General features: G+C 32.0%; 2 protein-coding genes and 1 pseudogene across 2 annotated transcripts; all 3 read right to left on the bottom strand.

Moving 5' to 3' along the window:
* Positions 1-517: 517 nt before the first annotated feature.
* Positions 518-3,044, bottom strand: LOC130939168 (UPF0481 protein At3g47200-like). The gene is made up of 3 exons (XM_057867269.1): positions 2,963-3,044; positions 1,700-2,113; positions 518-1,123 (listed from the first exon to the last, which is right to left on the bottom strand). The coding sequence occupies exons 1-3, from the start codon at positions 3,038-3,040 to the stop codon at positions 689-691; spliced, it is 927 nt and encodes a 308-aa protein (XP_057723252.1). The 5' UTR covers positions 3,041-3,044; the 3' UTR covers positions 518-688.
* Positions 3,045-4,721: 1,677 nt separating this feature from the next.
* LOC130941356 (lysM domain receptor-like kinase 3) lies at positions 4,722-9,258 on the bottom strand. The gene is made up of 12 exons (XM_057869833.1): positions 8,394-9,258; positions 8,231-8,278; positions 7,911-7,944; positions 7,552-7,712; positions 7,183-7,376; positions 6,977-7,066; positions 6,803-6,896; positions 6,525-6,676; positions 6,328-6,422; positions 6,061-6,202; positions 5,666-5,764; positions 4,722-5,039 (listed from the first exon to the last, which is right to left on the bottom strand). The coding sequence occupies exons 1-12, from the start codon at positions 8,974-8,976 to the stop codon at positions 4,845-4,847; spliced, it is 1,887 nt and encodes a 628-aa protein (XP_057725816.1). The 5' UTR covers positions 8,977-9,258; the 3' UTR covers positions 4,722-4,844.
* A 1,086-nt stretch (positions 9,259-10,344) lies between these two features.
* LOC130941907 (lysM domain receptor-like kinase 3) lies at positions 10,345-13,832 on the bottom strand (annotated as a pseudogene).
* Between the last annotated feature and the right edge of the window lie 246 nt (positions 13,833-14,078).

The raw sequence follows: 14,078 nt of genomic DNA on the forward strand, positions 1-14,078 counted from the left end.
AAGAAAAATCATTCAAATTAAATATGAGAAATCACACTTTACATTATAAAGTGAAAATTTAACAAGTAAAACTCATTCTTCTTTAATTTAATCAAGTTCATTTTTACGTATGGTGTATAAAAAAATTAAAATTTTTAAAATAAAAAATTAAATATTTTTATTATTATACTCTTAATTAACATGTATGTGTCTTTAAAATAATTTTTAACTAAATACATATCTTAATCATGGAAAAAAATAGATTAAGTTGATTAAGCCGCTAGATGTGAACAATAAGTGATGATAATATATAGTTAATGTGAGATTTTAAACTCAAGTTTTTGGGGGAAATAAATATTATTATTTATCTTTTAAGAAATCTTCTTAAACCATTAAATGTTTTTCTTAGGTAAGAAGTGGGTTTTATACTACTTCAAGACATTATTGTAAGTATCTATTTATTTTATTCCATTTAATTAGATCAAGTAAATAAATTTTCAGTTGTACAAAATTATATACAATACAAACTTCCTTCTTTTCCTGTTCTTATTATTCCAAATTAAAAGAACAGTGTTCATTAAAATAAAGTGCTCTATATGCATGACTACGTTAATTAATGAAACAATATCACACAAGTAATAATAAGGAGAAAACATGAAAAAATAAATAAAAAACAAGATGATTTACATGAATTAACGGAGAAGATTCACTAGGGAGTAAAGTAGTAGTCTGGATAAGAGCTTAGCCTTGGTAGCCTAGGTGGCTTAGTAGCTGGGGGGGAGCCATCACCATTGTTACTTCGGTAAAAATCAAGAATAGCATACACTGTTTGAACAATGGTGAGTGCAAATAGGAGGATGGCGGCAACAAGTGAGATCATAGCCCAGGGGTTTCGGAAGTAGGTGTGGATGAGATTGGCGCGCCACTTGTTCCATGGCTTCTTGCAGTAGTTGCTCAAGCTCATCTGCACCACGTCCAGAACCCCTTGGCGGTCCGCAGTGATGTCCTTGGACAGCGAGTTGAAGAGCTTGGCCACGTCCTTGTGACACCCTAAGGCATTCACTAGGATCCCTCTCCTGTGGAGCAAGGCAACGTCTATCTCATCGTCAATTATAGTGTCAATGAAGAACACATATGATGTTACCTGATGAATTTTAATATATAATTCAACCGTTAGATTCAGATATTTTATTACAAAATATCTAACATATCTAAATGTACGATTTTTTTTGTAAAAAGCCAGTTGAAGTCAACTTCACGTAAACCCTAAAAATTGATAGCCGATAAACATTATTAAATAAAAATTTAGTCAAATCATTCAAATTATTTAACCGCTCTTATCTATTAATTTCACGTGAAATTGAATGCACTTTAAATTTTTATTTTTTTTAAGATAAAAATAAACTACTCTTTAATTGTTAAAGAATATTTTCATCAAATAAATTAAAAAATAACTTATTTTAATCCTATAAAAAAAATGCTAAATAATAGACCGATATTATTAAAAATAATTTTTAGAATTATCCTAAAAAAATCACATTTTTTTAATAAAAAGGAGAAAAAGTGTGATTTAAATATTCTTAAGGATAAAAAGTGAGAGTTTTTTTATATATATCGCTCAATTATACAAAATTTAATAACTAATAAAAATTAATTTTATATTTAAATTTTAGGGTTTAATATAACTTGAAAATTTAAAAATAAATATAAAATGTATTACCTCGTTGCCTGCTCCAACATGGAGTCGCTCGAACGCCATGAGATTAAGGAACATGGGTTCGGTGGTGTCGTCGACCACCATGGTCGGCAGTCGAAGTATGCCGCGGTCGAAAGAGACGTCTTGAAGGCTGTGACTGCTTGATTTCCTAAACCAAATGCCGGCTTCATGGAGCTCGGTGGCAGAGCGGATGATCTCATCGGTGGTGCTGTACTCGGAGTCCGCCGTGAACCACCTGTAGCAGCAGTTTCTATGGGTTGTGGATTTTACGATACGTGTTGGGTGGGTTGGTCCTTGCATGACAAGGCCCTTTCTGTATACGTCCAATGCATGCATGCATTTTCCCATTTTACCCCTTATGGCTGTCGTTGGGGACAGGAATCTTAGCATTTGCTTGTTCAATAATTCATCATCCTCCTGTCACATGCATGTATATATTATCAATGCTACCTAGTTAATTTAATTTATCATCAACTTTCTTGCAGAGAAGAAAAGGGATAATTCCTTTGGATATATTATATCATAATTTTTTTTAATTTACTTTTTATATATTATGAATATAAATTTTTTTATATAAACAACTAATCGTGTATGTATTATTATATTAGAAAAAAATAATTTTTAAAGTTATTACTTGCAAAGTTATTTAAATGTATGAATCATGTAAAATTTTTTAACTATTAATATATCAAAATTAAATTTTTATTTTATTTAAAAAATGAAATTTAAAAGCATGCATGATTGTAAAAATTACTAACTACCAAGAATCACATACCCAAGAATATATAGTATATATATGACATATTATTCTACAAAGAATAATTATTACTTATTAATTACTTTTCTAATATTCCATTTATTTATTACTTAATAATTATTACTGAAGCTAAAGAGATAGATAATCAGCTTGAAGAGTTACTTGATACTTTTGACGTGAATTATAAAAGGTGAAAATTTAGGTGAAGTCGATTTCATGTAAAATTGATATCTGAAAGTTATAGATGAAAATTTAGTCAAATCAGTTAAATCATCTGACGGCTCTCAAGTATCAATTTCACGTGAAATCGACTCCACATGAGTTTCCACCCTACCAAAAACTTTCGGTAAAAGTTTAATTTTTTTTTGTTTTTGTTGGGGGGTAAAAATTAATTAACTAATACGCCTATATAATATACATAAAGAGTAGTAATTCATTTGAGTTATACATGGCAAAAAGCAGAATCTAAATAAATTGAGAATCATATATATATGCTAAATATCAATTACCTGGGGTTGGCCATCACTCTCAATCTCAACTAAGGTATGAAGAACCAACATAGGCAATTGATTCTCAAGCATAAGCATGTCACGCTTGATATATGGCATGACATACAATTTCCCATGTTCACTAAACACAGGATCATTCTCAGCATAATCACTTGGAACACAATCACTAGCTCTAAGAATTTCCAACATGAAACACCCATCAACAATCATCAACTGAAGGAACATGTTCTTGTCTTGATCCCATATTGGATCAAGTGGCTTATAAGAATCCTTCAACTCTTGCACCACTTGCTCCATTCTTTGGAACACCAATTCAATGGACTTGTTGCATCTCTTGAGGTAATGGATTAGGGCACGGTGCTTGTGTTCTTCCATGGCATTCAAATGATCCTTACCTTTGTGGTAAGGACCAAATGACACTGCTTGTGGCTCATAGGCCTTCTTGTTAAGCTCGGTTACACTTTGGGGAATTTTGTAAATTGATGGCCTCTTCCATTGTTCCTTCTCATCACATATTGAAGGACCATTGCCTTTGAGTTCCTCATTGATTTGCACCACCCATTTTGTTTCTTCCATGTTTGTGTGTATGTTTGTTAGATATGACAACACAGGAACTAATGAATGACATATATACGTGATCTTATAATGATATTAAACTGTACGTTGAATTATATATTTCGAAAAATATTGAAAGTGAAAAATTTACATGTATCAAATAAAGATCCAGAGGATAAATTAAAAAGAAGTTGTAGTCTATTAAATTATATATTCCTTCCTTATTAGAAGCTTCTTGTAAGTAGTTTACAAATCTACACTTCTCTATGGGAAGAAAAGAATATCAAAGCTTGTATCATCACTTGCCCCCTAAAAGTAGTTGAGGCTATTAAAGTATTAATTAATAATATTACTGAATTAGAAGAACAGGAATCATGGTTGCGACATTGATATAATAAAAGGAACATGGTTTTAGTACTGACGAAGTAAAGGGGCTTGAATGGTCACATGGTGAAACTTTCATAATGTGGTAGGGTGCCCCTTGGATTCCATTAATTGACACATGCATGTGACCTAAAAATTAAACAGAATTAAGGTAAAAACTTACTTACAGACAATTTCATATGAAGTTAATAGTTGATAACTGTTAGATAAAAATTTAGTCAAATTATTCAAATTATTTAACGACTCTCAACTATCAATTTCATGTGAAATTGATTGCAGCTATGAGTTTTCACACAGAATTAATTAGTTATTGAAACCTAAGAAGTCTATTAGCAAAACCTAAAAGCAAATAACTTTGATAAGGGTAAAAAATATATATACAACTAGGTTTGGATGTTTTAGCAATTTTTATGTGTGGTATTATTGTATTGGATTTTCCATTCATTTGTTGAAAACAAAATCAAATACGAATTATTTGCTAAATGGGGAATAAATCATGGGATTTTTGTTTTTATTAATTCTAAAATGTTATTAAGTAGGGATGTAATAATTTACATGCTTCGATCTACATTAATTGAGTTTGGGATTAAAAAATGTAACATCTTCAACTTACTTAATTATTGTTAGGACCTATCCACTATATGGGCCTATTTTTTGTTTAAACTTATTGATTAATTACTTAGTAGAACTGTAAAAGTTTTCAGATTTATATAAGATACTTAATCAATGCAGTAACAATAATGATTTATTTAAAGCATGTGGCATTTATCAACCGAAGTATTTGTTTCGTAAATTAGTAAATAATTTAGGTACAAAACTCTAAAACAAATAGTTAATTAATTAAGAAATAAAAACGAAAAAGGTTTCTTCATCATTCTCATACACAAATCTTAGTTTTCTCCGAGTCCGCATACAACTCTAACTGTACACACCAAATCATGATTCATCTGACTGACAATTGATCTATGAGAGTTCGATTTTCATAGGAATTATCATCATCATCATCATCATCATTATCATCACAATCCTCAATGGATGTTGATGATGCGAGTAGTGTCATAAGAGCCACAACCACAGATCTCATACTAGGGCGTAGTAGTGGATTATCTCTTGTGCATGCTCTCCCAAGTTCCGCAACCTGCATGCAAATCAAACTCTCACTTAAACTCAACTTTCTATAATGTATTAGTCCTAACATTTGAATTAAAAATTAATTTTACTTTTAAAAACATCTTATTTTCAGTGTAAATATTTTACTTCGTCATATTAAATTTTAGGTTTAATTATTGGTCTCTATAGTTTCGCAAAATTTTAATTAGGTCCCTATACTTTTTTTCTTTTCAATTGAGTCCTTGTACCAATTTTTTTTAATTGAGTCCCTACAATTTTTTTATTTGAGTTCCTGCATCAATTTTTTTTAATTGGGTTCTTATATAATTAAGTCAATTACTACAAAAAATGATCTAATTAAAAAAAATTTGGTATAGAGATCCAATTAAAAGAAAAAAAGTATAAGAACCTAATTGAAAATTTCGCAAAATTATAAGGACCAAACAGGATTCAACCTAAATTTTAACCAAAATGTTAGGAACTAAAATAATATTTTATCTTAAAAAAATAATTAACTTAATATTTAATTTCCATAAATAGTAACATTATACTTGTAGTAATACTTTCTCATGCACATGTGACATAGGCAAAACTATTTAATTTTTAATATCGAAGTGAAATTATTGTGAGAGAGAGAGAGATGTGGTTCCACACCTTGAGAACTGAGTCAATCGGATAGTTCTCACCAAGCCTAGGATCCACCAACTTTCGAATGGCTTTTGAAGGATCACTCTTATTAAGTGCTTCCTCAAACTGCAAAAGAAAACATACATGCCATCAAGGGGTAGTAACTTGGTTTAAGAGGATAGTTTAAGTGCATTCCATATTTGCTTTGCGGCTCTGTTAGGAACCAATTAGGAGGATAGTCAATTAGAGCCAACTAGTTAAAAAATAAGAGGTTTGTTATAAAAAAGACCTTCCACTAACCTAATTTTTCGAATTTCAAAATTAAAAATACAAAAGGTTGACTTGAGTTAGCTTAGGTTGTAGTTGACTCTCTAGACTTTTTCTTAAGGAATATATGTATTTATTATATATTCCAAACTCACCAAAGTTACAAGGCCCTTTGATGATTCAGCAACGGTTTCACCTGTCTTCAGAACCGCATTCTTGGCTGAAATCAGTTCATAAAGTACAACTCCAAAAGCATATACATCTACTTTTGGAGAAACATCTCCATATTGTGCATATCTGTGAGAAAAGATTATCTTTGAGAATTCTTAAATGATTTGACTAAACTACTTAATATAATACATATTGGTATTTTCTAATATTTACAGTTATGTTTTTAAGACAATTAACAACCAAGTTCTTACTCTGGAGGCATGTATCCAAATGTTCCCACAAGACGAGTATGAAGTGATAAAGAGCTTCCAACTTCCCTAAGTTTAGTTAGCCCAAAATCTGCAACCTAGTGAATTTCCAAAACCTTATTAGACAGTTTTAATATTAGTCTCATAAAAAAAAAATTGCAAAATAATGATTATTGCCAAGAAAATTACAATAAACTAACCTTTCCACGAAAGTCTTTATCTATTAATATGTTAGCAGGTTTCACATCACGATGGATATAAATAGGAACAGTGTGTTCATGTATATATTCAAGTCCTCTTGCTGAATCCAGAGCAATTTGCACCCTTGTTAACCATGCCAAAGGTTCTCTCTCTGAAATCATGTTACCAACATTGTTACTAGTATGATAACAGAGATTAAATGTTGAATTTGGATCATAAACATGCTTAATTTTGGTACATAATGTGTTATGACATGAAAATATGAATGTGATCTCACCTGTACCATGCAAATATTGGCCTAAGTTTCCATTTTCAATGTATTCATACACAAGGAAAAGAGATCCCTCGACGCAATATCCAATCAAACGCACCTAAATTGTTCATAGAGTCAAGTTGAGATTCACTGAATGCCATGGAAAGTGGAACTTCTGATGTAGAAGAAAGTAGTTACCAGATTCAAGTGATGAACATGTGTTAAGACCTTCAACTCTGAAAGAAACTCTGTTGATGCTTGAACATCCATCTTCTTAATTGCTGCTTTCTGCACAGAATAAAATTATGCAGATAAAGAACTAAATGGTTAAAGATAATTTATTTTTCCTTTTAATTCTGGAAGATTATATAACATTGTTAAAGATATAATTGGCTTGTTCTTACTTGGCCTCTCAATTCTGCAAAATAGACAGCTCCGAATCCACCCTGACCAATTTTGTTATCAGAGCTGAAGTTATTTGTAGCCTTGGCTAGTTCTTGATAAGAGAATTCCATTGATTTTGCCGCCATAATCGCCGGAAGGCCAGAAGCACTAGCAGCTGTGGATCCTGAAGTTTCATATTCACCACTGCTAGATGCTTTACAAGGATAAGGAAGAAAGAAATAAAAGGTGTTATTATTATGAATTCATGATCACAACATAATTAATTCATTGAACATTTTAACATTTTGTCATAGTTAATATAATTTAATCAACTAGAAAGAAACAAATAGTTGATTAAGAAGCCTAGAATTTAAATAAAATACAGTTACCATCTTGGGTTGAACTTGATATAAAATCTTCTGTTGGCAATTTAATTTTTTCTTCTTCCTTCTTCTGGAAATATCTAACACAAACACAAATTAATAATAGCAGAACCCCACTTGTTCCAGCTATAGATATTCCAACAGCAACACCCTTAGCTAGACCTGTTTATATATAAAAATAATTAAAAAAATTAATAATGTAAGCTCAGTGGCAATGATTTCTTCTGTTATAGTCATCAATATAGCCAACTTTCTTTGAAGTTCAGAGAGCTAGACCTGTTCTGCAAGAAGGAAAAGAAAAATGAGAGTTAAAAAGGATAGAATCCAAACATGAAGCAAGCAATTCAATGCTATAATGCACCAACCTAGGATACAAGGGAACATAGACTCCATTTTTATCTGCATAGTTGAGGAAGAATAAAATCTTAAGCAAATGAAATGCATACAAATTCATACCAACTACTTTGAATAAAATTAAGCAATTAATGAAAAGAATAATTTTTATTTGAAGCACACAAAACATAAAGCAACTAATGAACCGAAATGTTAAGCCTATCAAATCGTCAAACTGACACAAATCAAATAAAACTAACATGTAGCATCTTAATTAAAACCTTACATTATTCACTAATCCTTCAATTTCATCATAATTCACCAAATACTTTGAACTATATAAATAGCATACCTCTTCCTGGAATGAAAACTATCCCTCTAGTTTGGTTGAAGTTGACACCTGTGTTTGAAACAAAGAAATGGAAAGGCATATGAAACAAATGCAGATAAATTACAATTATGTGATTTCCCTAAATACATATTCTAATCACCAAGATTACAAGATTTATAGCTACCTGGATTATAACTCTGGAGCAACTTAGGATCAAGTTTAGTCTGATTTGCAATTTGCAGCAAAGTATTACCTACCCTAAGAGGGAATGTAACAAACAAACCATAATCCTTTGAAACATGGCTGTCCCCACAAGAACAATTGACTGTGACATTAACCTTAGCATTAACAGGTACATGATTAGGATCATAGTTGTTGAACCTTTGCAAAATCTCAACTGTGGTAAGATCAGAATATCTCAAGCTTGCAATGAGATCATAGGTGTCGCCTTCAATAGCTGAGTACTCAAACACATGCCCCAAGAACTCACCATTGATGCAATCACAAGGGAATGGAATATTGATTGTGGTGAAGGATACTGGTAGATTATTGGGCATTTTGTCCTTATTGTAGCTAATGATAACATTAGAGTTTGGCACAACATTTGAATGCATAAAGGATGCAATGCTACCAAGCCCAACTCTAGGGTATACAAGGTATGAAGCTAAAGCTAAATCACAACCCTTTAAACACTTTGATTCCAAATTGATGAAACAAGAACACTCCAACAACAAAAAGAACAAAAGAAAACTTTTCTTTAGCTTCATTTTGTTAAGGAGATTGATACCAATATAGAAAGAAAATAAAAAGTGTTGGATGATTCTTATAATTGGAAATCACAATTTGTTCAATTTTAATTATTTCATTTCCTCTATTTGAAGAAAGTGATGTTACATTTTTTTTTCCACTCCCAAGTTATAGCCAGTAGAATTTTATGCAGAGAGATACTCAAAAGTCAACACATATTGGCTCTTAGGTGCATGCAAAAAGTATACTATTAATTCATAATTGGATTTTCTAGTTGAATTGCATATCCTTTATTGAGGCCATGTTTGGTAATATTGGAATAATTAGAAGAAGAGTGTATAGAACAAATTCTACTATGGAATCATGTAGATTGCAAATGTTGGATTATTCAAATGAAATGATCTGCATCCAAGATGCCAAACTTGTCGGGTAATGTGAAACTTCTTAGCATAATGTGTCCTTTCATGGTTCTAACAAAAGCCTACTTTAATTTTTGAGGCACACCTGTACTAATAATTAATGGCCTGGTGCTACTATATTTCATTGACTTCACCCTCTCATTATTATTATCAAAATAAATAAATAAAAATCTATGATATTTGGACATTTTAGTTTATTTCATTATTGACTTTAAATTATTTTATATACCTGATGAGTTTGATTGAATAAGCATGCTTAGAAGTCAGAAGACCAAAACTAAGTAAATAGAGATACAAAAAAGTCTATGTCTCATGGAGATTTGATTTGGTAGTTTTATTGGGATCACAGTACAGTTGGCTGCTCATTGCTTTCAACTCTCATGTCTCAATCTAAAAGGGTGAAAATTCAGGAGCAATTAACTTCACGTGAAGTTGATAGTTGAGAGTCATTAGATGATAATTTAGTCAAACCTATCAACTCATTTCTTAGCTATCAACTTTACATAAAGTTAACTATATCTGAGTTTTTACAAACACAAACTTTTCAAATAATCTTTAAAAATTACTCTTTCATGTAACCATTAGCTTATGAAGGTATTGATTGTGATTGCCACGATCAAATAATCCATTTTACAAATAAAATTTGCAAGCATCTCTCTGCCAAGATGAAGTGATGATAAAATAATATACCAAAGTTTTCTTGCTAAATTATTTGTTGCATGATCAACTAAATTGATGGAAAATTGCAAATGAAATGTATGTATTAAGATTAGTTATTTGATTACTTTCTAACTTTTCATTTAATTTGACTAATTATTATTGAAGGATACTTTTGTAAAATGAAATAAAAAGTACCTTATTTTAATCTTGTAAAAAAAGGAAGTGTAGGTCATCTAAGTATCTCTTAAGATAAGCAATGTCTTTCAAAGTTGTGAGGAAAATAAAAAAGACTATCTGTTTATAAGTGTCAAATCAAATTACCAAATGCAATATTTGAGAAGCTAACCATAGATGATGTATATAACTCTGTTTTGTGACATGGATTGTTTGTTCAACAAGACCATGAATAAATGAGACAATAATTGATAGATATATGAGAAATGCAACAGTTTGAGTGAATCTTCCCAAATTAGAATCTCTTTTGCAACAGAAAGAATCACAAACATCTTGCTAGATTCACAAATCACAAGAGCTGGATTTTCATAGAAGGAAATCCCAATTCTCAATGGCTGAACCTGAACTTAGTGTCCCAAGAGCAAGCACAACAGATCTCATCTTCGGACGCTGCTGCGGATCTGTCTCGGTACATGCCTTGGCAAGTTGTGCCATCTGGAACCACAACAACAGTCATAGCTGTTGAAATCAGAAACACCAAAAAAGCTTAAATTCTATAATCATAACTAGTACCTTAAAAACTGAATCAACTGAGTAATTATCTCCAAGCCTAGGATCCACCAGACTTTTAAGGCCTTCTTTTGGATCTGGCTGCTCAAAAACTTCATCAAACTGCAACACAAGTAATCAAAGAAATTAGAAAACAAGGAAACTATTTCCTAGTTTGAATTGGTTATGTAAAATCACTAGGCTACCATTGGTAAATAATGAACAAATGGGTGAGAAAAGAAATCACCAATGCCACAAGGCCTTTAATTTCATCACCATCCTTCATCACAGCTTTTTTAGCAGAAATAAGCTCATAAAGAACAACTCCAAAAGCATAGACATCTACTTTAGGAGAAACTTTGCCATATACGTACCTGCGAAAAAGAGAATGTTATTACTGGATTTAATCCCTCAAACCAAGTTCAGTGTGAATTTAGAGAGATCAAAATATGATTCATCCTACTCTGGTGGCATGTAACCAAATGTGCCTGCCATTTTATCAGTGGGAACTGATGAACTTCCTACATCAATCAACTTTGCTAGTCCAAAATCTGCCACCTGAAAACAAAGTAATACAGGATAGACCTCACAGAATTATTCCGGAGAAGATAAGAGCAATAATTAAGCTAGCATAAGGTGAGCAAAAAAGTTTATTAATTCTTACCTTTCCATGGAAGTATTTGTCTATTAAAATATTTGCTGATTTGATGTCGCGATGGATATATACAGGCGTTGTATGTTCATGAATATATTCAATTCCCCTGGCTGAATCCAGGGCTATTTGAATCCGGTTAGACCATGACAAAGGTTTTCTATCTGGAGACAGTTTGATTTTATCATTAACTAATTAAGTTCTTATAAATTTCTATCTGAATATGTACTTATATCACCTGAATCTTGTAGATGTTGGCTTAAGTTTCCATTGTCAATGAATTCATAAACAAGGAAAAGAGAACCCTTAACGCAATATCCAATCAACCGCACCTACATAAGAAAATAAGAAGATAACATGAGAAAATACTGAAAACAAACCATGAAATATGGCAACTGTGGCTCAGATATGTTCCTTATTTTATTCAAACTTACAAACACAAGGAATTAAGTGAGAAGCATTACCAGGTTTATGTGATGAACACGGGTCATCACTTTCAGTTCTGCAAGAAACTCTTTTGATGCTTTCTTGTCCATCTTTTTTATTGCAGTTCTCTGTGTCATCAAAGAAAACTTCAGCCAAAGTGGAAAAACAGAAACCAATAACAAGTAACAAGTGCAAAGTTATCCAAACAGAATCAAGAAGTAAAGTCTAAGAACATGGATTGCAAACCTCGCCATTCAGCTCTGCATAATATATTCCCCCAAAACCACCTTGACCAATTTTGTTTGCCAAATTGAAATTATTTGTGGCATTGGCTAGTTCTTGATAGGAAAACTCAGTTGATTTCTCTACACTGTAACCTATGATGCTACCATAGGCTGCATGAAATTGAATTGAATGAAACAAATCTTTAAGCAAAAGAGTAAATGACAGAATCAAACTCTTTTCTTCTTTCATATACCTTTCATAACCCGAGCAGTTTTCCGACTTGTATGTTCTACTGGCAATTTTTTCTTCCACACCTTCTTCCTTCTGCAATATCTAACATAAGCACAAAATGCAAATAACAGAAGTGCTGCCACAACTCCTGCAGATATTCCGGCAATAACCCCGCCTCGCAGACCTGCTTGAAGATTAAAGATCAATATATCCTTACCCTGGATCTAGGTTGGTATCAAGCTCAAGTGTAATCACTATCAACTCTCAAAATAGTCAAAATAGTACTACTTTCTGCTTGGAGAAAATGTCATACCTCTAGTGCTGAAAAGTAAAAACAAAAACACACTCGTCAAGATTGGTACTAGCAGATTATTAGAGATGAAAAAAAGTTATTCATCTTCCTGTTCAAATAGCATAGACAGTTAAGTTAAATAAATAAATAAAATACCTTGGGTGAAAAGGCACATAGTTACCATTTACATCTGGAAAGTGAAAGGAAAAAAAAAATTAGATTCATTTCAAGGATTAAATTTCTTCATAAACGAATTTGAAAGATACCATTATGAGCATGCAAACGATAAATTAAGGAGTGATACCCCAAATCAGTTCCTGTAGAGGCTAACAGAGCTCGCCTACATGAGGGACTGATCTGAGAACTTTTTAATCAACAATGGGACTGATATATTTAAACTCGTTAGCAGACTTAATTTGTGTATTACTCTAAATTAAGCATACTCTAGAATGCATAATTCATTTCTTTGTACTGATGAAGATGCTAATTAAACAATAAACCAACACTAATTAAGTACCCTAGTACCCTTTAATCCATTAAACATCATGAATAAGAACTGATACCTTTCCCAGGAATATAGACCAAGCCACTCCCTTGGCTGAAATCGACACCAGGATTGAATCTCAGCAGCAACAAAGGATCAAGTTTTGTCCGGTTTGCAATTGACTCCAAAGAATCCTCAGGCCTAAGAGGGTATGTGATGAACAAACCATAATCCTTGCTGACTTTTCTGTCCCCACAAGAACAGTTAACTGTGACATTAAATATTCCGTTATCAGGAATTTCACTCGGTGAGTAGCTGTTGAAGGATCTCAACCACTCAGCAGTGGACAAGTTGGAAAATCTCCACTCAGCAATGGATTCATAGGTGTCATGATTGGAAACCGGATATTGGAATGTGTAGCCAAGAAACTCACCATTGATGCATTCACAAGGGAATGGAACATTCACCCTTGTGTAAGCCATGATTGATATGGTTGAGACATCTTTGTTGTAGTTAGCAATATCTTGTGGCCCTGTAACAAACCGTGATTTAAAAAGTGTTGCAATATATGTGAGGTTAGAACCTGGCCAAATATAGTAGGAAGCTAAAGCTAAGCCACAACTCTTTCTACACATTGATTCTGCATTGAATGGTATAAAAGCCACCACCAACAAGAAGAGTGATAATCTGAATCTGGGTTCCATATTCAAATCAAACATATTATATTAACATGGTTTTGGTACAAAGTGTCTGTTAGATAAAAAAAAAAAGTGTGTCTGTTTGTTTAACTTTCTAATCTTTAGAAGTTGACTTAGATACACTTCCAGCCTCACATATGATTGTCGTTGACCCGTGTCATTGGCTTCAATTAATTTTGACATGCACAACAAAACTTTAATCCACTTAGTGAATTAAATTTAGGAAAAGTATAGGTAGTTGTGAACAATAAAAATATTAAAAAAAAGGTAACGTCTAAATATAATTAATATATACATTAAAATTATAATAAT

Source organism: Arachis stenosperma, chromosome 7 (assembly GCF_014773155.1).
Source record: "Arachis stenosperma cultivar V10309 chromosome 7, arast.V10309.gnm1.PFL2, whole genome shotgun sequence".
Classification (NCBI taxonomy): Eukaryota; Viridiplantae; Streptophyta; class Magnoliopsida; order Fabales; family Fabaceae; genus Arachis; species Arachis stenosperma.

What these genes read in the sequence shown, in the direction of transcription:
- LOC130939168 (XM_057867269.1), bottom strand. Translation starts at nt 3,040, where the DNA reads ATGCTTATGCTTGAGAATCAATTGCCTATGTTGGTTCTTCATACCTTA. An exon ending in AGAGTGATGGCCAACCCCAG is followed by an intron (nt 2,114 to 2,962) that starts GTAATTGATATT and finishes TGCATGTGACAG; the next exon opens with GAGGATGATGAATTATTGAA. An exon ending in ATGTTGGAGCAGGCAACGAG is followed by an intron (nt 1,124 to 1,699) that starts GTAATACATTTT and finishes AAAATTCATCAG; the next exon opens with GTAACATCATATGTGTTCTT.
- LOC130941356 (XM_057869833.1), bottom strand. Translation starts at nt 8,976, where the DNA reads ATGAAGCTAAAGAAAAGTTTTCTTTTGTTCTTTTTGTTGTTGGAGTGT. An exon ending in TATGTTCCCTTGTATCCTAG is followed by an intron (nt 7,713 to 7,910) that starts GTTGGTGCATTA and finishes TTTTTATATATA; the next exon opens with AACAGGTCTAGCTAAGGGTG. An exon ending in ATCAAGTTCAACCCAAGATG is followed by an intron (nt 7,377 to 7,551) that starts GTAACTGTATTT and finishes ATCCTTGTAAAG; the next exon opens with CATCTAGCAGTGGTGAATAT.